The sequence below is a fragment of the Furipterus horrens genome, unplaced genomic scaffold (assembly GCF_987537825.1).
Source record: "Furipterus horrens unplaced genomic scaffold, mFurHor1.1.pri manual_scaffold_17, whole genome shotgun sequence".
NCBI lineage: Eukaryota > Metazoa > Chordata > Mammalia > Chiroptera > Furipteridae > Furipterus > Furipterus horrens.
The window spans coordinates 99,577,488-99,600,345 of NW_028327187.1; the positions used below are offsets into that span (position 1 = coordinate 99,577,488).

Here is a 22,858-nt window from a genome sequence, read left to right on the forward strand (position 1 = left end):
TTTACAAAACGATTAAATCCTTTGCTGCTGACTTGTCTGAACATAGCACTCATAAGGCTTTTAGTATGAAGTAAAAGGTTGAAAAGCATCTCCCCTCACACACTGGGCAGATGCTTCCGATTTTATTTTGTTTTTTGTAGCATTGCTAAGACCGTCATCATAAAATCCATTCATTAAGTGCCTCTGTCTTGCTTGCTTTTGTGTTTGCTGGCGGTCAGGTGCATCTCTCTGCCTTTTTATATGAAATCTGGTGATTATATTCAACTTACTTTTGTTTTCCTTTTTTTTTTTTTTTTTTTTTTACTTCCTTGATGCCAACAGAAATCTGCAAGCAGAATACGATCGTCTAAAGCAGCAGCATGAACACAAAGGCCTGTCCCCACTGCCGTCTCCTCCTGAAATGATGCCCACCTCTCCTCAGAGCCCCCGGGATGCCGAGCTCATTGCTGAGGCCAAGCTTCTGCGGCAACACAAAGGCCGCCTGGAAGCCAGGATGCAAATCTTGGAGGACCACAACAAGCAGCTGGAGTCCCAGCTACACAGGCTACGACAGCTGCTGGAGCAGGTGAGGACCCCAGCCCTCCAACGTGGCACCTTTATAAAAATTTACTTATCCCCTCTTCAACAAAACTATAAAACCAGAACGCCTTTTTAATTTTTTTTATTTACTCATTGATTTTGAGAGACAGAGAGAGAGAAAGAGGAAAGAAGAGAGAAATATCGATTTGTTGTTCCACTTACTGATGCGTTCATTGATTGATTCTTGCATGCGCCCTGATTAGGGATCGAACCCACAACCTTGGTGTATTGGGATGATGCTCTAACCAACTGAGCTACCCAGCCAGGGTCAAAACTCCTTATTAGAAGTACAACAAGCATCCATTTGTCGAGTGCCTAATACATGTCTAGCAAAATGCTAGATATCAAGGGATGTGAGGAGGAAAACTAGTGCGTTGATTAATATTTGTTCAAGATTGTTGCCTACAAAAATGTTTTTTATTAGACTGATTTGCAATTCATCTTTAAAAAAATATCTAAAGGTCTCCACTAGTTTTCTAAAAGTGAAAATTTTACCTCTTGAAGTGGAACTCTCTTTTTAGCAATTAGGGTTATTTTCTGGTATACCTTTGGGTTTTTTCTTATGTTTTCTAAAAGATAATTTTTTAAGTCTCCATTGAAAACCAAGGAAAATAGTACATTGTAGAGGCCCTACCTGCACATGGTCCTGGCTTTCCAGGAATTTTAAATTTGGGGATATGTTTTCTCCATCTTGCCACTTAATACTTCACGAAGTATGAGTCCGCTACATTTTTGTGGTCCCACATGGTTTTATCATTCTCACATGACCTCTTAAATCTCCTAGTTACTTAGTCTAATGATTTTACATACAATATTCTCTCACTTATCACAGGTATTACATTCTAGACACACACACGCCCCCCATGACAGGTGAAAATCCGCAAAGTAGGAACCTTACACTTATTTTAGTATTTATATATATTTTAAGACTTTATAAACCCTTCCCACATACTTATAAACTGTTCCCAGTCCCTTATTAACCTTTCCCACTCCCTTATTAACCTTTTCCACACTTTTATAAACACTACTCATGTCCTTAAGCATATTCTACACTCTTAAACCTACGTAACTTTAACAACATACGTATACAGGACCACAAAACGCCGCGATATAGCGAAAAATCTGCAATAAATAATTAAATATAATATTTTTTAAAATCCCATGATACAGTGAGGCCGTGATAAGTGAACTGCGATATAGAGAGGGACTACTGTATCTTGTTCCACAGTAGCTATAATTTCTTCAAATGTATAAGGGGGCACAGTTCAATACAAATACAATATCCAAGCATCCCATCAATAGTGAAATTTCCCAAATTTAACGATCTTTGGGAGGTTTCTAAGTAGGAAAGTTCATAACTTCTGAGTCCTGAATGTCTATAATGGTTTTATATTTATATATTTGAGTGTTTACTATGAAAAATAATTGTTTTCTTTTTGATGCCTTAGCCCCAAGCAGAGGCCAAGGTGAATGGTACAACGGTCTCCTCTCCTTCTACCTCTCTTCAGAGGTCGGACAGCAGTCAGCCTATGCTGCTCCGGGTGGTTGGCAGTCAGACTTCAGAATCCATGGGTAAGTGTCTGTCTTAGCTACTCCTGGGTTTGCTTATGTCTTAAGGTCTGGAAAGGGTGAAGTGTTTGCTGGGAGGTTCAAATCATCAGCTAAACTATCTAATAGCATTTCTGGACAAGGCATTGTCATAAAGATGAGTGACATACTCCTAACCCTAAAAGGGCCATCCATTCTGTTATTCGGAACAAGGCAGCATGGTATTAAAGTTTCACTCATTCTGGAGACCTGAGAAGGCTTTGTAATGAATTGCTATTTATGAAGGGTTCTGGAGGATGAAGTAGAAACCAAGCATACCTCGAGGAAGGAATAGCATAACTGAACAGGTATAGGTGAAGACCTTGGGCCAGGGGCAGGAGAGAGCCAACAGTTAGTAGAAAGATAGGGTCCAAGCAGGAGGTGGCAAAATAAGGCTGCACAGGAAGGCTAGGGTCACAGTATAGTGACATGAATGTTGAGCAGAGGCTCTTGACTCATTCTGGTGAGTGTCAGGAGGCCACTGAAAATCATAAACCAGATAAGAAATGGTTTAAGACATGTATTCTGGCAGCTGTGTCTGGCCCAGAGTAAAACTTTCACAGGAGGAAAGGCCAGTTTGGAGAAGTTAGGGGAGTTCTGAGGACTTCAGCTTGAATGATGTCAGGGACGGGATGGGCGTAGATGACTATGTCAATATTATTTGAAAACAGAGTCCCCAGGCCCAGAGGACCGACTGGAAAATGTGAGGAAAGGAGATGAGGGGAGAGAATTGGGTCAGAACAACACAGCGATCCCTTTGACTACGGACATCTGATGTTTGAGGAAGTGGCAGGTCTAAGTCATGTCAGAAAGAAGTTAAAATGCAGGTCTGACACTGGTGTAAAAGGGGCAGGCTGGAGAGATTGGAGAACGCGCTCCCCGGCATTGATAGCTGAGAGGTGTGAGATGAGAGCTGGGTAACAAAGGTGCGCATACAGCAGCTCAGGGACATGGATGACGGGGTAGCCAAGTATCAGGGAGCAGGTGCAGGTCCAAGGAGGATGTGGGCAACAGGTCTGGTGCTGAAAAGGGCTCAAGAGAAGTGAAAACAAATCACTGTAAATGCGATCACCACTTCCAAAAACGCACATTCAGCCAAGAGAAGAGGCATTGGAGGATGTCTGTCTTTTCAGTGAAATAAAAGACCGGGTCATCTTTGAAAATGAGTGAGGCTTGAGGGAAGCAAAGACGCTTTGGGAACATGACCAAGTGACAGTGAGGGGAAGGTGAATTTGCTGAGGGATAGTCCATGGGGTCTGGTGCGCCCTTCTCTGTGTTCTCTGTGTTCTCTGCTGAGGGCTCAGTTCTAAGAAAACTGCAGCTCGTGAGGCGTACATGGGAAAACAAGGTCACGACAAGGAAAGCGTTTCGCAGTGGTAATGAATCCACTGCTGAAATGGCCTGACGGGGGTCTGCAGCCATTGGCTTACTGGTTTTCCCTGCCGTGCCCAGCTACACAGTGCGGAATTTATGGCGGTCACAGACGCTCGGACCATTCTCCTCGTTTCTCCTTCTCCCTTAAAGGCCAGCCCCAGACTCCACTTCCTTTTCCCCAGGCCCTGAACTGATTCTACTCGACCCTCTTGATCAGTGGTTCTCAACCTTCCTAATGCCACGACCCTTTAATACAGTTCCTCATGTTGTGGTGACCCCCAACCATAACTAAAGCATAGTGATTAATCACAAAAACAATATGTAATTATATATGTGTTTTCTGATGGTCTTAGGCGACCCCTGTGAAAGGGTCGTTCGACCCCAAAGGGGTCACGACCCACAGGTTGAGAACCGCTGCTCTTGATCTTCCCTCACAGAAAGGAAGAGAGCTCTGGCCCCTTCAGTCCTCACACTTAAAGCTCTGTTCCCTGGCATCGTGATGTGTTGAGGAATTCATTTTATACTTAAGATCTTCCAGGAGAGTAAAATATAAAAAGGCAAAGTACCTTACCAAGATCGATGGCACAGAAAGGGGCAAGGATACGAGTGAGTTAGATGGTGGAGATTAGAAAAATTCCAAAGTTAGGCATCGTGGGAGTAAAATACTATTTCCAAACGATGCCTACATTTAAGATGTAGCCTCCCCATGCGCCGCTGAAGACTGGACATAAAAATCAGTGAGGGTGTGGGTTCCAGGGGCAGATAAGACCAGGTTTGGCAGGCTCATCAGCATGGTGGTGAGGCCCCTGGGAATCACCAAAGATTGCGGAAGGTGGGTGAGCCACTGACTAGACGGGCATGTCTGAGGAGGGAGCGGAGGCGGTGGAAGCAAACCTGATGAACTTCAAGAACCTCGTGCAGTGTGAAGAGCAATACCCTCCACAGAAGTCAAGCCTTGTAGGAAAGCCAGGTGTCATGTCTCATGAAAGGAGGGAAAATGTTTGCCGTTTTCCTGGCTTTCCCACACCTTGGTAATTTAGGGCGATCTCTGCATCAGAGTCTGTCTCCGCATGAGATCTGAATCGAACTAACGGACTACCGTTGGGACCGCAAAAGATCACTGAGCATATATTGTACGCCTTTGAAAAGTCTATAACTTCCAAAAACAACTGAGTTTTAGCACCACTGTTGTTATTTCCTACTGCGGGGTTTTTTCTCTTGTTTTGAAGTAAGCAAAGCCCATGAAGCTGAGTCACATAGTTTTGCAGTGAGACTCGGGGCCCTGGGTGCTTAGAAGCATTAATTATTTAGGCTTGTCAACACTGGCCAGGAGGCAGCATGCCCATGAAAGCACCCCAAGTCATGTACAGAGCAGCCTGCGGTCCTGGTTATTTGTAGAGCTGAGAGGATCGTGCCAGAACTGAATGCAAGGACAAAAGTGCTATATTCCAGGGGCTCAGATCAGCTCAGAGATAACTTGGCAAAATAAAATGAATGGCTAGGTCTGTTGTTAAGTTTGTTCTCTGAAAGAAAAGACAATTCAAAGGAGTTTTTTTTTTTTTTTTTTTTTTTTTTTACTGTATAAGCCAACTTCATTTCAGAAGAATTAAAGCCATCCATCTTCTTGAAGGATGCACACAGTTATTGAAAGAAATGCAATGGGGCCCTGGCCAGTGTGGCTCAGTGGGTTGGGTGTCATCCCACAAACAGAAAGGTTGCAGGTTCAATTCCAAGTCAGGGCACATGCCTAGTTTGTGGGTTTGCTTCCTGGTCGGGGTGCGTACAGGAGGCAACCAATCGATGTTTCTCCCTACCTTTTTCCCTCCCTTCCCCTCTCTCTAAAATAAAAAACAAAATAAATAAAAAGATAAATAAATGCAATGGGTATCCTCATGCTTTGAAGGTCTGTGTGATAAGGCTAGGATTCGCTGAACCATATTCTGGGTACAGTTGCATTCTGTAAATGCACAACCCCAGTGAGTTTTTAAAGCGAAGTGTGGGCGGGTTCATACTCAGTGGCCCATCAAATGAGTAGAGAGCTTCCTCAAGCCATGGAAGACTCACCACTGCTAAGTCTCCATGTACCATGTGTGTATTTAAACAGTTTTTAACTGGGAAACTGTCCTAATGAACCTTACATTCTATTGGAAAAGACAAATGAATGAACAGTCATGTTCTCTTGGCTCTCATGAGCTGCACACATGGGAGCCCATGACTCCGTAACTGCTCCTTCTGTCTAACGACTCCTTAGCTTCAGATTTAGAACAATTCCAAACTTATGGCAGGGCTGTAGGTAATTCCCCATTTCGCCACATTTGCTTTATTTACAGTCATATCTATTTATGCATATCTATATGTTAACCTCTCTGTAAATACTGTACATATTATATTTTATGTACATATCTATGCGTGTGTATAGTTGGTTGGTTGGTTGTTCTTTTTACTAGTCCATTTAATGATTATGCTCCATATATAATGACACTTTACCCCTGAATCCTTCAACATGTCTCTTCCAAGATGAAAGATAGTCTCCTACATGACTGCAATGGAATCATCACACTCAGGAAATTAATGCTGTACAGTGCTGTCATCTAATATATTATTTAAAATCAAATAGCCCCACTTCTCCCAATAATATTCCATATAGCTTTTTGCTTTTTTCATTCAGGAAACAATCAAGGGTCCACCTGTGCACTAAGTTACCAAGTCTCTTTAGTCATCGTTAATCTAGAACACTTCCCCAGCCTCCCTACATTTTTCGTGCCATTTTAGCACTTTTAAGAAGAGCGTAAGCCAGCTGTTCTGCAGAATGTTCCTCGATTTGCATGTGCCTGCTTGTTTCCTCATGATTAAAGTTAAATATTTTATAACCAGTTACCACATAGGTGATGTTGTATCTTTCTCAGTGCATCACCTGAAGGCTTCCCTAACATCCTCTCTCTACTCCCTTCATTGTTCCTGGGCAATACTTCCATTCCTTGGATTCTGCCATGTCGATAACCATTAAGTCCAAATCACTGGACCTCTCTCCTGAATGTCTTCTGGATCAAAATAGAACCCAGTCTGAAATCCTGATCAATCTCCAGAGCATATGTACCAAATTTCCAAACTACTCAAAGGCAGTCATTTCCACACTTTCTTCCGTTACCTACCTTCTTATTACCTTCTAGCTTCCTTCAAATATAACCAGTATACAAAAACTTGCATGCACTTAATGTATACATCTGGATGATCTTAGACATATGTATATAGACCGTGATATGATCACCACAACCATCCATCAGCTCTAAAACCAACCCTTTTTTACTTTCTTTTTTGTAAAGATCCTTTTTTTTAATTTATTTTTTGTTATTCAATTACAGTTGTCCCATTTTCCCCCATTGCTCCCCCCTCCCAGCCCACCCCTTCTCCCACAGTCAATCCCCACCCCGTTGTCCATGTCCATGAGTCATTCATATACGTTCCTTGACTAGACCCTTCCCTTACTTATCCCCCTTCTCTCCCTCCCCCCTCCCCCCTACTGACTACTATTCTAGTCTTTGCCTATTTAGAGAAGGTAAGGGAGAGAGAAAGAGAGGGAAACATCAATTGGTTGCCTCTCATGGACCCTCAACCAGGGACATGGTCTGCAACCCAGCACCCAGCCCACTTAGCCACACCAGCCAGGGCCCTTTCCTTACTTTCTTTAGGCACTACAACTATCAACTGAATCATCAAGATCATCTGTTTTAATTCTCTTAAAAAGAGCAAGACTTGTTGTTTCTCTCCTTCTCTTCTCCCTCCATTCCCCTCTAAAATCAATATGCATGTCCTCAGGGGAGAAGAAGAAGAAGAATACAATTTTTAAAAAGAGAAAAACTCTTCAATTCAGCTGCTTCTGCCCAAATTTAGCCTTCAAGTGATCAGCTGAACAGACAATATGAATACCCTCCTAATTGGTTACTCTGTTTTGGGTCTCTCTCCCTTTCCAGGCCATCTTCCAGATGTTTCCAGTTAATCTCCTAACATTCAGATTGCATATTATTATTACTATTCTTAAATATGTTTGTTACTCCTGTTTGCTTAAAGAGTAAAGTTCATACTCCTTAGAGTGGTATTCAAAATCCACCTTCCTCTCCAACCAATTTTTTACAGCCTTCTAACATGACCACAAAAAACTCCAAACAGCCAAAGCAATCTTGAGAAAGAAGACCAAAGCTGGAGGCATCATGCTTCCTGATTTCAAACTATATTACAAAGCCATAATAGTTAAAACAATATGGCATTGGCATAAAAACAGACTTATAGACCAACAGAACAGAATAGAGCCCAGAAATAAACCCATGAACATATAGTTGAGTTATTTTTAATAACAAAGTAGCCAACAATATACAATGGGGAAAGGATAGTCTCATGAGGCATTGGTATTGGGAACACTACATAGCCATATGCAAAACAATGAAAATAGACTACTGTCTTGTACCATACAGAAAAATCAACTCAAAATGGACTGAAGGCTTTAACATAAGACTGAAACCATAAAACTCCTGTGAGAAATCATGGTCAGTAATCTCCTTGATATCAGTTTTGGTGATGAGTTTTTGGAGTTGACATCAAAAGCAAAAGCAACAAAAGCAAAAATAAGTGTGACTACATCAAACAGAAAGCTCTGTACAGCAAAGGAAACTGTCAACAAAATGAAAAGGCAGCCTATGGAATGGTGGAAAGCATTTGCAAGTCATGTCTGATAAGGGGTTAACATCCAGAATATATAAAGAACTCATATAAGTCAATAGAAAAAAATCTGATTAAAAAGTAACCTGAAAATCTGAGTAGACATTTTTTCAAAGAAGCAGTACAGATGGCCAGCAGGTACATGAAAAGGTGCTTAACATCACTAACCATCAAGGAAATGCAAATCACAGCCACAATGAGATGAAAGAATATTAACTATTAATTTTAATATCTTTCATCACCATTCAACACTGACCAGCTAATCATCAGTATAATCATTGTATACCATAATTAAAGAACTTATACACAGCATTTTTATGTAAAATTGAAACCATCTACTCCAGATGAAATTTTTTAAAGTAATTGAAGCTAATATCAGATACTGGATAAACCTTTTTTTTTTTTCCTTCTGAAAAACTGGAGAAAAGCAGGAAAGACATGAGTCATGATGTAAATTGATTAAAAACATTATATGTGATTTAAGTAATCCAGGGAAAAATGATAGGTGTATTTGCTCATGCATTCCCTTTTTAGAGAAAATAATTTTCTAGTACATAGTTCCCTTTTGTACAAAGAAAAAATAGTTTGGTTAGATGTAAGCAATACAGGTCTAAGGTTTCCTGTGTCTCTTCTGTATGGGTTACATAGGTTCTGGCTAAAGGCACTTTTTAAGCAATTGGGAAGATCATTTGAATTCAGAAAACAGCCATGAGTCAGGTAGGATACCACCCTTTCAATAAAGCCTGAAATCATGCTGAGTTTAAGAAGACTTTAAAAAATATCTTGCCCAGTCCTGTCTGCTTGGCCGGTTCAGTTCCTGATCAGGGCACATACAGGAGGCAGCCGATCTGTGTTTCTCTCTGTCTCTTGCTCTCGCGCTCTCCCTTCCCCTATCTGAAATACATAAACATATCCTCAGGTGTGGATTAAAGTGTGTGTGTGTGTGTGTGTGTGTGTATCTTGCCTATAGCAAACCATCCTTTTTATTTCGCAGAGTAAATGTAAATCATATCACTTTTCCCTTCACTTCTGCAGTGTCTATCATGTCATGCTGTATCAGGGTGTCTTTTAACTTTGATGTTGTCTCTCCTTATTTTGAAACACTTTAAAAACGGTGCAGTCATTTTTTTGTACCAACTTCAGACAAGCCATGACAGGTATAGCTAATAATTCAGAGAGGATGTTTACGCGTGTTTGTGGGAATTGCCTTGGAGTGGCGTGAAATGGAAGTGGTAATGCTAAAGAATTGCCATTGACTCCCTTGGAAGTCCCGCGACCATTAGCAGTATACTGTGTGAGCAGGTGTTTGCTGTTCCCTTATGATGTGTTCTTCCCTCAACTATCTACATGATTCACACCCTCACATCCTTAAGGTTTTTGCTCAACTGTACCCCATCCATGAGGCTTCTAAGACTCCCCTTTCTGAAGAGTCTTCCCCACTGACCCTCTCTTCTGTTTACCATCACCTGGCACACATATGCAATATACTTGTGTATTTACGTAGCCTGTGCACCAACGTAAGAATGTGAGTTCCATGGAAACAGGCCTTTGGGGTTGTTCATTGCTATAAGCCAAGCATTCAGGACACTGCCTGGCATATGGATGGCTTTTAATAAATGTTTAAAGAAATAATCTTACTGTTTTTAAATTTGTATGAGTTCTTTTAGACATTGAAAATCTAGCTGTTTTAACTTTGCCAGTATATTGTGACACAGAAAATGTTAGGGATTAAGGATTTTTAGTGTTGATTCACTCTACTCATGCATGTATGTGATAAATCTCATTTTGAATCTTAAAAGGAGATTAGTTAAACCCAAAGGACATTTTTTTACTTACAGAAAAAGATAACAAGATTATACTGTATCCGTGCATGTACTACCTAGGATGTAACAGGCATTCAATAATGTTTGGATGGGCACATTGATTGCTGCCATGACAGTTTTCCATTAAAACAGATAAGCCAATTTTCCATTTATACTTGGAAACATATATTTGAGACTTACAAATGATATTTAATCTGTAGAGATGTACTTGGCTGACATCATTGGGTTCATACTTTAGAATGTGATCCTTGAAGTAATTCAGGGACAGGAATGCCAGTCACTTCATTGAACTGTACCTGAATCTTAACACAGCACAAGTGAGTTCCTAGAGCTCCAATATGATGTCACTAAAACTGTCAGAAATAGTAACATCATTGCTCATGAGTGTCTGTTGATTCGGATTTATTCTGTAAGGCATGCTAGCACTAACGTGGGCTTGGTGCCCTTACAGATGCCTCATATTCCACAGTTGGGCAAAAGTTTCCTTTGGGAATGGAACAAGGATGTAATCAGCCCTGCGATGGTCAGGACCCTGTTCCTCCTGGCAGTATTTCATGCATTCTGTCTTTACCAGATATTGGTAGTTTACACTCCCAAGAAAAAAAGAAACTCAAGATGGTGAATTTCATCTTTTTTGTGTCTAAAAACATAAGTATAAGCCCAGGCAGGATGGACAGATGGATATTCCACCTTGTGATCTTAATTGTCCAGCACTCATTCCTGTCCTTGTATTTCAAAGAGGTGTCCTATGATGTGTTACCATGAGCCTCACAGAAGCAGAGCTGTTTGTTTTTGTTTTTGTTTTTTGCCTACCCCAAGTCCTTAATCCTCCATTCTAATAATGGCATACAGTCTCCCATCCACGTGAAATATGACTTTGTCTTAGTAGTGAGTATTGCCAAGCATTCTTTAAGCTTGTGCTTAAACAGCAAGGATGAAATCGTAATAAATGCAGGATTATAGTCATGGATGAAAATCCAAGTGGCATAGACCAAAGGAAATGACGAGCATCTTAAAGTCATTAAATCTCTGGCTCCCCAGTCATTTCCAAATGGGATGTGAACCTGAGGGTGTCCTTAAGTATGTTCATTATTATTGATATGCTGAAGCAAAGTCATCTTTTAGGGGAAGTGACAGGGTGCTGAACAAATTGAGATTGAAAAGAGGTTATTTTCACTATTAGAAGACTAAATGTTTAGAAAAATTCATTTCCAAGGACCTTCACAGTTCAAAATCATTTTTACACTTAAGAAATTTCTCCCTTACTGAAATGCTGTTTGAGGTCTATTTCTTGAACATGTGCATAAACAGTAGAAACACAGATCAACAGAAGCTACAAGGAGACTCTCATTCCCAGAGGAGGACCATCTACCCCTAAATTTCTTGCCTTCCACATCATCCTTCTCGCCTCACATAAACAAATTCTCAAAAATGTGTTTAAAAATGTTTCCCCTTCCCAGCCTCCAAAAACATTATTATGATAAAGTAGTCCCGTGTAACAAAGAGGAAAAGAACATAACTCCCCACCATACCTCATATCTGCAGTTCTTAGAATATGAATATTTCATCACCTATAAAGGTCACATATAACTTTTATTTCTCCCTGTTACACTGGACTTTAAAGAGACTTGAGTGTTGTTTGTATTTTGGGTTAAATGTCAAAGGAAAGAGTGGGGAAAACAGCTCAGTGTCTCCACCCCTTTCTTTCCTTCATAAATGAGAATTGTCCGTTTTATTTTCTTTTGTGTTAAAAAGACACTGCAAGTGTTTAATAATAATTTTATTACAAAGAAAAATGTTTCACACTTGTTAATAGGGCACAAGAAACTTAGGTCAACTTTATCTTAACTTTAAAATAGGTGTAGTTTTCTTCTCCAAAGATAATGACATAGATAAATCCCTGCATGGAATTCTTTTTCCCTTTAAGTAGTTGTTCCCTAATTAGTAAGCTTGAATGGTTGCTTTTTTAAATATTTTATTTAATTATTTTTAGAGAGAGGGGAAGGGAGGGAGAAAGAGAGGGAGAGAAACCTTGATCACTTGCCTCTTGCACACCCCCAACCAGGGAGCAGCCTACAAACCAGGCATGTGCCCCAACTGGGAATCGAACCAGTGACCTTTCTGTTTGCTGGACGATGCCCCGTCCACTGAGCCACACCAAGTGATGGCTTGAAGGATTGTTTTTATTTAAATCATTAACGAGAAAGTGGAAATGAATTTATAATAGATTTTTAGATGCAACTGTGGACCATTTCTCTAGTATTTGTAATTTTTTTCCTCAAGTATAATTGGCCATTTCTTGTGTTTGCTTTCCTGAAGGTGAGGAAGATCTTCTCAGTCCTCCCCAGGACACGAGCACAGGGTTAGAGGAAGTTATGGAGCAGCTCAACAACTCCTTCCCTAGTTCTAGAGGTAAGCAGCACTGCCTGGGAGTGACTCAGACTTCCTGGGCTCAGGCCACTCATTTCCATACCCAACCGGTATGTCTATTTTCCGTATTGAAAGAAACCCATGCCAACAGAATGCCAGTTTGGGATCATTGTGAGATTTTATTTTTAAAGGTGAACTTCTGGTTTGGATGAATGAATGTTTTGGTCTTGGAATCTGGTTAAATTCAAATACCTGTGTAATCAAGAGATTTCCAGTAATCGAGAATACTAACTTGTATTTCTGAAGTATTTTACTTGCTTAGCACATTAGTCTGAAGAGTCAATTATGAGATAGCCTTCACATAAGAGCAATTATTATATGGCTTTTACAGACAAGGGAATTCATGCCCTGATGGAGCCTTTGCCAGGGACATACAGTTACTATGCAATACAGCAGTTCCTAGTGTGTGCTTCTCATGGGAAGTCTACTTGCAATTTGGTGCCCTTTATATTTAAAAAATTATACCTTATCCCATCATGTAAATACAGGTATAGTTTGTGACATTTTTACTGCCATAGATGGAATAAAATCTTCACAAAGAAAGGCATGAACACTTTAATAAAACATTGAATGTATTATGTATGTCTCCTCATCACTTTGACCTTGTGCACTTTGCCCCTCATACAAAACAGAAAAAAATAGCATTTTACCCCACATTTCCCCCAAGCCAGCATGAGCTTCCAATGGTTTTGCCTCATCCTAGGAGGTATGGTGTTGCTATTGGTAATTATGTGGAGTTTTTATTTAAGTTTACTGCCCTGACCTCAAAGTCACTGACCCACTTCCCTTCAGTGAGTGAGAAGAATGGCTCTGGTCACCTGTGAGCAAACAAAGGAAAAACTAGACAAGCCCGAGACAGAAAGCGCGAAGCTTTTTGGCCTGTGGGTGGCAACCTCGTGGGCAGCCCAGGAGGAAAGGGCGGCAGAGAATCTGGCCGTTGGTCCCTCTCTGTCAGGGCAATGAGAAAGGTTGTTTTGAGCCCCGTGCTTTTCCTATCTGTTTGCTCCCTGTCAGTTAACAATGGCCATTTCCGAGCTTTTTGATGTATGAGTCAATGGCCGTGCAGCGCACATTAAAAGCAATAATGTTCTGATAGAGGGTTGCTAAGGAACTGGCAGGGGAAGCTAATTTTAAATGTCTGCACCAGCCATCCTTTCACCACTGAGCAACTCTGATGTGTTGATTCTAACAGATACGAATCTTATCTGTCCCCCGCCCACCGCACACCCACCACCCTCGTCCCCAGGCTGTCTTAGCCGTCTTCTCTCCCGAGAGGCCATGATTCATAATGAGACCATATGCCAGCTTGACATACGTCACATGCTCTTTCCCTTATCCTGCCAGCTTTTACTAGCACCTACTATGTACCAGGGGAAGGTCAGGAATGCAAGCAAGAAGTGCCAAGTTCATTGCCTTCCAGGTGTTTATGGTCAACTGTGGATACAGACTTCCAAAGTTCAAATCACAGCACAGTGCTATTATTACTATAACGGAGATGTCTACAACCTGATGATGCCTAGAAGCAACCCTTTTAGATAGGTAGGAGATTAGCCTCGGACTGAGCAAGCCTCCTTGAAAATCATGCAGCAAGTGTCTCCTTGAAAATCATAGGGCAGGCACTTTGGGCCCCACATCAAGCATACATTCCATTGACCCAAGCTTCCCTTTGAAGGTCACATATACAGGGTGGGGCAGGAATAGATTTTCAGTTGTGAGTACACGAAACCCAGTTTTTCTTGTATTATTATTTATTTATTATTGTATTCTTTTTCATACCAACAACTAGAAAACTACTTTGCCCTACCCTGTGTATTCAAAGATCAGAAACAAAAGTTGCAAGGAGCAGTTCTTGCCATATTACACATAATTCACACTATTTCTCTGAGTTATTGACTGAAAAATAAACTGCTGGTTGCAGCCTGCTGGATCCATTTTCTCATCCCATGGTTTGAAGCTACTGATCTAACCAATCTCAGTCCTCCTCACCCAGGCAGATTTTTTTTTTTTTTAATTAAATTGGAGAACGTTTACCATGGAAGTTTCTGCCAAAACCTTGCTAAATGTCGTAGAGAACATTGCGCTTTCATTCTAAGTCTGCCATCCGTGTTGCTGTCATTGTGTCATGAAAAATGAAGTTCACGGCTACTACAGCTGTTTGGGGCAGCTGCTGGAGTAACTCGGAACAGATGTCTGAACCAGAGGTCTGACATTTAGTGGAAATGTGCTCTTAAATAGCACCTCATGGTTTACTTAACCCCGCTAGATAATTGCCCACAGAGGAAAATGCTTTTTTTTTAAAGAGACATTATGTTTTCCATAAATGTAAACTGTACAGATTGGGGAGTTGTGTAATTTCAATGTACACTTTCTCTGTTGCCCCCTGCTACAGTTTTCACTTAGAGCTCAAGTCTTCAAGTATCAGCTAGCCTTCAGCTTTCATTTTCGTTCAAAGTACCAAAGAAGCCCAAAGAAGTTACGTGCCTGGTTCATGGCCATTCGGCAAGTTAAATTAGCCTTCCGATCTTATCTCAATGGCCATACTAAACTGTTACTCAACATTAATAAAAGGGTGACATGGTTTTTCGTTTAGTGATCAGCGGATGGCCAAACTGCCCTGCGTAATAGCCGGTATAAACTGCAGGGTGTCCCAGGTAGGAACGCACTCAGCTCTGTGATTATCTGTCCTGATTCGCCTCTAGAGAGAGTTAGCTGTCCTCAGTCACTTGGGGGATTTGAGGGGCTCAGTGTACATGCAACATGGAATGTTAGCCAATTTCTATCTGATCTCTCTTATTTATCTATGATCTGTCCATCTGTCTATAAGTACATGTAGAAGTGGAATTCCACTGTAATAAAAATCATTATCCACTGTGAGACACTTTCTAAACCCCCACCGTTATTCTATAAGAACACTACATGGGCAGAATGAACAATGAACATTATTTAAAAATACAGTAGTCCCTCTCTATATCGCAGTGCATTTATCACGGCCTCCCTGTATCGCGGGATTTTTAAAAATATTGTATTTAATTATATATTGTGAATTTTTTGCTATAAGATTAATAAGGGACTGGGAACAGTTTATAAGTGTGTGGGAAGGGTTTATAAAGCTTTAAAATATATATAAATACTAAAATAAATGTACGATTCCTACCTCGCAGATTTTCACCTGTTGCGGGGGGTTCTAGAACATAATACCTGCGATAAGTGAGGGAATACTGTAAACTGTAAGTGCTTTCTCCATACATCTCTGATCATTTAGCAGTCTAACAAAGGTATTTTATATGTATGCGCATTCATGAAAGAAATGCTTCCCTAGTCAGCAGTGTGGTGTTGGGCTGTCTCAAAATGAGGTGCCAGGGTACATAGATTCACGAATGCTAGATTCCAACATAAGCTCTTAGTGCAGTCAGACCATTCAGAAAGCGGTTACAAGACTATGTGGCTATTTCTGCTGCCTGCATACTCCCTTATCTGCTGACCTATGTCATGTTAATTTCACCTGCAACAGCCCATACCAGCCTCTCCCTCTCATACTACCATCTTCCAAATAAGCCCACGTACATTCTATTAAATGCCTCTAAGTTACCAACCCAACAGCTTTGCAAAACGTGCCACCCTTTAAAATTCAAGCCTTATCTGTGGGTCTGTAATGGAAGAGAAACGTAACGGACCAGGGCGGAAGCATCCTGGGCCACCTTTCAGGCCCCATTGTGTGGGCTCTCCACTTCCATGAAGGATTTCAGCTTTCATTCCTTTACACCAGGGGCCCGCAAACTACGGTCCCTGGATCAGATCTGGCTCGCAACCTGTTTTTGTAAATAAAGTTTTATTGGGACAGAGGCACACCCATTCATTTACAGATGATCTAGGGCTATTTCTTACTACAGTGACAAAGTAGCTGTGGCAGAGCAGAATAGTTGCCACAGAGACTGTGTGGCTTTTCAAGCCAAAATATTGTACACTCTGGCTTTTACAGAGAAAGTTTGCCAGTCCCTGCTTTGCACAATTATTTTGTTATTCGTTCTAACTCATTACATACATAAAGCCACAGGCTTCAGAGCAGATCAACTTTGAGCTCAACAAAACTGTGTATTTGAATTGACTCATGCATTTACATCCATGTTCACTAAAGATCCAGCATGTTCCAACATTTAAAGTATGGCCATTTGAATCTTCTCTCACTTGCATTGAAACAGAAATCCTAAGAAAGGGACTCATTCTGCACTTTTTAAACTGGTCATCAAACAGAGATAAAGAAGCTAACGGTACCCAGACACTGACCTGAAATAAAGAATTACAGTTAATCATCTAAGTTCATACTGTCTGAGGGAGTATGAACTCGGTCCCCAGACCCAACTGAGTCCTTCATTTAAACTCAGGACTCCCTAGCAAACTTCCTTTTTCTCTTGATTCATTTCCTGACGGCATCCCACGGGGCCAGATGGCCACTGTCAGGGAATGTCAAGGAGACTCATTTCCAAAGAATGTATTTATGCAGTAAAACTTGTATCTTGTACTTGTATGTATCTATGGAATAAAGAACTTCCTTAAATATTGCATCTCATCAGTGCAGAACTATTCCTAACAGGTAGAGTCGAAAACATTAGTTTTTAAACTTGAAACAAAAAGAAGACCTTCCTTTTTGTATTATGCTAATGAGCACACTGGCACCCAAGTGATGAGGGAAGATTTTGAAAGAGATTAACGTTAACATGGCTCTGGGAGGTTTAGTTCCATAAAATCTGGTTTCTGGAGAAGTACCTGAGACAAAACCTGAATTGTTGGCGGCGTCAGCAGTGACCAGTTGACCCTGAGCTCTGAATGTGGCTTGGTGTACAATGAATAAAGATAGGCAACATCACTCATGGAATCATAATTATACCCCGAAACTAAATCATATTGCTCTCTGAAGTTTTAAAAGTAGGTCTAAGTTACAAGCCGGAAGAAGTTACCAGCTTTTGTCACCCAAGCTAGCGAGTAGCAGGCAAGGCCAAGTTGCCTAAAACACCATAGGGCCCGTGTCCAGGACCTAATGGCTGCCTTACTAATTCAGTTCGGCCAGTGTTTAGCAAATGGCCATAGTGTCATGGTGCAGGTGCAGGGTGGTAGGCCCTGCCCTCGCAGACATCATCATCTTACCAGGGAAGGGAATTAATTCAACTACCAGGCAGTATAACTAGGAAGTATAAAGATTTGTTAAAGGAGTCCAAAGGAACGGGTAATTCATGCTGGCATTTATTTGAGTCATCAAGGATGAAATAATGTTCTCTTGCCTTTTTCCTGCCATCTGGTATGGGCCTGCCACAGGGAATGACCCCACCCCGACAGCTGACGAGCAAGCACCCATTTTTCTCTCTTCCCTGATTTGAGTAGGGCCATGAACACCTTGACCATGACGACATGGTCCAGCATGCAGTTTTTATACTCCTAAGAGATCTCTGACTCAGGAGAGTTAAGAAGGAAGGAAAGGGGCAGGGGAGGAAAAGTCACTTAGAAAACTTTTAAATATGTACTAGAAATTTGAAGGCCTAAACTTGAGTTTTGAAAGATTTGTTCTTGAAGAGTAACTCCATACTTCCTCATCCAAGACTAGCATTTCTCAAATTGTTGCAGGGAGTTCTTAGCATTCTCAGAGCCCCTGAGCCTGATGGGTCATGGGTGGGGGTCCATGGGCATGATGTACAGAACCTCTCCCTGTGCTGCTTTTATTGGCTCTAAATACTGGGGTTCCATAGAAGGTTTTTGCTAAAGTCAGCGTTTGAAAACCATGATGTCATTTTCAAGACTCAGGAGCTAAATGGAAACTGTATGCCCAAGGCATGCTAACTGTGGTCAGAGGGCTCCAATTTTCTGTCCAGTTATAGTATCACAGAAATCTTTCATATCAGAACCTGCTTTTCAAAAAGAAATAAATGCATACAGATGTAGGATTCTACAAAGCCAACAAGGCTGGTGGGTCCTTAGCCATGAACTCTTAAGGCTCCTGATACCTGGTGAATTATGAGGAAGCTGAAGGCCGGATCTGACTCTGTGGCTTGCCCATTAGTGGGATTGATTTCCTTCCCCCCATTTCTTTTGTTCTTTATCCTCAAATGCCCCCAACCCTATCATGGGCATGCTCAGCTTCTACCAGACAGAACAAACTCTTCCCCAAGAGGATGGCGTCTAACCTCTGTGTGACATTGTGCCTTGCATTTGGGGTGCAGAGTTTTGGCACACAAAGGCAACTACTGTTTGTTTCAGTGTGTTGATTGTCCAGTCCAGAGTAAAGAGATTCTGACACTTTGGACATTGAGCTTGAGATTGTACCGTTGCTATTGAAAATAATGTTCGATTTGTCAGATTTCTATGCTGTGCCCCTTTTATGCCATTTACCACGTGAACTCCATGGCTTCTATAAGTGACATCTCCTGGGTCGTGTTAATTCTGTTGACGCTGGTTTAAGCATATGTAAAGGTTATTTGACTGGATGTGTCTATGGGGGTTTTTTGTTTGTTTGTTTCCAGAAGAGAATAAATGGTCATCTCAACATTAGTTTGGTAAAAGAAGCAAATTGGTATGACACTGTGAGTGTGTGTGTGTATATATATATATATATATATGTATATATATATGCGCATGATTTTTTTTCCTTTCTGATATCTCTGCCTCTTCCTCTCTCTATTATTAAAGGAAGAAATACCCCTGGGAAGCCAATGAGAGAGGTTAGTGAGATTCAGGCTCACAGCCATGGCTTCTGTCTGTCTCATCCCGCTTTCTATGTTTGGCGTTCGTGTAAGAGTCGTGTGCGTGCACGCGCATGTATGTATCACCTGTGTCGTCATGTGAGGATGATAGTCACCTCTCCACTTGCAGCCCACAAGGGACATTCCTCAAATGTTCATGGCCATTGGCATCACCATGAAAACAGGACCACGGGGTGGGGGAAGCAGGAACCCCTGGGTTGGAATCCCGTGCGCCACATCACCTGTTGCCATTTGCAACACAAACCAAATCTTTCAATGAAATTGAGCCTTGAACATACATGATGAGTCTTAAAGCTTCTTTCTACTTCCAGGACCCTGGCATTTTTCAGCCAGTGCACTTGGTTTGTATCCTTCTGGGGTGACTTCATTTTGTTTTGTTGCCTTTTTTCCTGGGTTCCCACCCCCTTTCTTTCCGACTTCAGCTGATACTTTTTGCACACTGTGTGCCAAGCGCTGCTCCAAGCACTTGACATCTTTTTCATTCTGTAACCTCCATTGAAAACCCGATGAGGTAGGTACTTGTACTAAGCCCATTCTACCGGCCAGGAGACTGAGTCAGTGAGAGGGTAAGCAGTGTGTCCGAGATGGCAGAGCCAGGGTTTGAATCCAGACAGTCTGGGCCCAGAGCTGCACTCTTAACTCTTTCACGTTATTGCCACTTGGGACAATGGCGTTTGAAAGACTTATATCGTCTCTACTTGCCCTTCAGACAGTACTGATTTTTTTATTTGGCATTTGGAGCCAGATAGAACCTTAACCAATTAGAGATAAAAATGATTGTGGGGAGTCTTGAGGGTTTTTTAATGCCTCTTTTATGGGTTCAAAGGGGGTAGGGAGCAGCATTATCATTGAGTGTGGTTTGGGATTTTACAGTGAAAACTGCTTCACACTTCTGTTCTACCAGGAATATTATCTCGACATTGAATTACCTAATCAAATGACTATTGGGTGACAAAGTCTTGAGTGATAACTTAAATGAAACAAAATGGTCCTTACCAAGAGTGTAATGTGAAAGACATGAGAAGGAAAGCTCTCTCATGGATGTCGTAGTATGTACTCATCTGGGAGACAGGCTGGGCGGGGCGTGGGGGAGCCCTTCTGTGGGAAGGTTCCGGCTCCTTAGCAATAGGACAGACAAGAGTAGCCACGGGTTTGTTTAAACCTAAGGAGCCACATTGGAAAGTCTGCCCTTACCACACCACGCCACGCAAGTCTAATGAATTTAACAATCCTTCAGTGTGCCTAAACCAGTGTGTCCTCCAAGGCCGGGGCAGCAGGTGGGTCCCAGGGAGGGAGGGAGTGGTAGGCTGGGAGGAGAAACTAAGGGCACCTGAATCGGTGCAGCAGTGAATACTCCTGACTGCCCAGCTCACATACTTCTTATGTGAGACTTCTTGGGTTCATCCTTATGGTAAGTGCCCCTTAACATTTCTTTTTACTTGTAAAAACTTGCACCATAATTATGACCACCCTGAACATGTTTCTCTCATGAATGAATTTTAGAAAAGGCCAGCACATGTAATTGAAGTCATATAGGCATTTGGAGATTTTACCACCTGAGGTGCATTTTGGTCAAATAAGTTTCCAGAAAGCCAGAAAATCAAAATAATAATACTGTTTATGCTATGAAAAGACCCCCAAAGTACAGTAAAGCAGATCTTTTTTTTTTTTTTAAGATTTAAATGATAGAGAAGAAGAGGAAATTTCACTGCAGTCTTCTCGCTTTGATTGGGCCAGTTGCATGCTAACCATTTATTTGGGAACTGTATTTTTTAAAAAACAGAGTGCCAGATTGCTATTGAGGTCTTGGATCACTGCCAGAGAGTCTCAATTCCAACCACTGCGGAAAACAACTCCCTCAGGCTGTGGTGGCCTGTGAGGTTGAATGTGTTGCAGTTTGCGCCAACTTGAACAGATACACCGCATCCCTGATGCTTGGTGCATGGTGCCTTCGTGTGCAACAGTTTTTGCTTTAAAATGGATTAAATTAATACTTTCTACAGATGTAGTCTTGTGTCGCCTTGTGCCTGAAGCTGATTACAGATGCCAGAATCCTGCCTGTTTTCCAGTGCCTTTCACACTCATAGGATCAGATTTTAATTTTGACTTTCGAAATATCTGTCGGGTAAAATTGATGACCTCCATAATGCGCTGTTTATACACAGTGCAGTTGTATGCCTCCAATGGATTGAGGTATATGATTCTTCAGGGCAGTATTCTGTCTGATTTTTTTTTCTGGCTCTAATGAAAATATCCATGGAAAACATTGGGATTATTCTTCAGGTGAAACAGGTATTTGTGAATCAGGTATCCAAAGGCATAATATAGGTACGGTGAGGTGACTGAACGTTCATCTTTCTAGCACAGGGACAGCCGTGAGGTCACTCATGAGCATGAACAGACTCTAGACATGTTACAAGGCCACGTAATATTTTGTGGGAGTGTGTGGTAGGTTAAGAATAATGACCAATGAGGGTACCTGGGAACTTGCAACAGCACGGACCCATAGATGTCATGCCTCTTGAGACACTCAGGAGTTTTGTTTGGCCAGTTAACTGACCACTAGTGCAAGGAGCAGAGGCCCTCACTTCACGGCATCAACGGGCTCTGCAACTGGAAGCAAAAGGCCAGATAGTGGAACCACTTTTACCGTAGGCTGACTGATAGAAGCAAGAGTTGGGTTCCTACAGCAGCCCATCAATGTTATAACGAAATGATGGTGAAAAAAACGATGTTGTTCACAGACCTGCTGTACTCTATAAATGCACTCACTTGTCTTTATTACCTTTAGAACTGGGGTCCACATCCCTCCACATCCCCTAGCACAGTCTAAGATAGGCAGATCTTGATTGTTGGCAATAAGCCCATGGGGGAAAATGAGTTCTTCCCCGTTTTATGTTTTGTAGTAATACATTTTGTACCTACAAGGTGAACTATTAGCATAGCCTTATGCGGGTCATGAGAAATAGTTGAAATTCTACTCAGATACCAGGTTGTAAGGGTGAGTTTTGTTTTTACTGGCTTTGTTAATTGCTGCTAAGATCGCAAGTAATTAAAAATGTGCAGTTACTCCATCCATTTTCACATCCGCGTGAATAATTGTGATGTTCCCAGGTTGCTGGGCAGTCAAAAATGGACACAAGGGAAGCCCTCTAACCTGATGGCATCAGTTACATATTTCTTCTCTAAGCTGAAAATAAAAAGCAAAGGGCCCACTATGTGTTCCTGTGGTTATTATGGTTTAGAGAGGCCAGACGTTTTCAGTTCCATGCAGGGCTGCCAACCATTTGCCCCCTCTAGAGGTAGTACATATGCTTTGTTAAAAGATTTTTAGCTTCAAAGGCAGTACTGGAATAGTGGAATGATTTGCTGGTGTGCAAGAATTAAAATAAGCCATATGACAATATGGGACATATGAAAAGTCAGGTCACACACAGTGTCTCAAATTATTTTACTCTAGATCTGACTTCTGCCACAGAGTGCCCAGGGATATTGTGCTGCCTTTGTACTCTGTGCTAGGGGATTAATGCTGGGTCATGTCACATTGTTATTAAAAGGCTATTCTGATAGTTAACCCTCATTTAGGAGGAGATGAAAAATGGA

The 22,858-nt window shown here is 41.5% G+C and overlaps 1 protein-coding gene across 4 annotated transcripts in view; it reads left to right on the forward strand.

Moving 5' to 3' along the window:
• The window catches only part of DMD (dystrophin), a 1,939,482-nt gene that overhangs the window by 1,914,242 nt on the left and 2,382 nt on the right, over positions 1 to 22,858 (forward strand). For all 4 annotated transcript variants that reach the window (XM_090265340.1, XM_090265335.1, XM_090265336.1 and 1 more), the window contains 3 exons: positions 322 to 565; positions 2,028 to 2,151; positions 12,396 to 12,488. In XM_090265340.1, the coding sequence (XP_090121466.1) occupies positions 322 to 565; positions 2,028 to 2,151; positions 12,396 to 12,488 (461 nt within the window). The remainder of the gene's footprint in view (positions 1 to 321; positions 566 to 2,027; positions 2,152 to 12,395; positions 12,489 to 22,858) is intronic.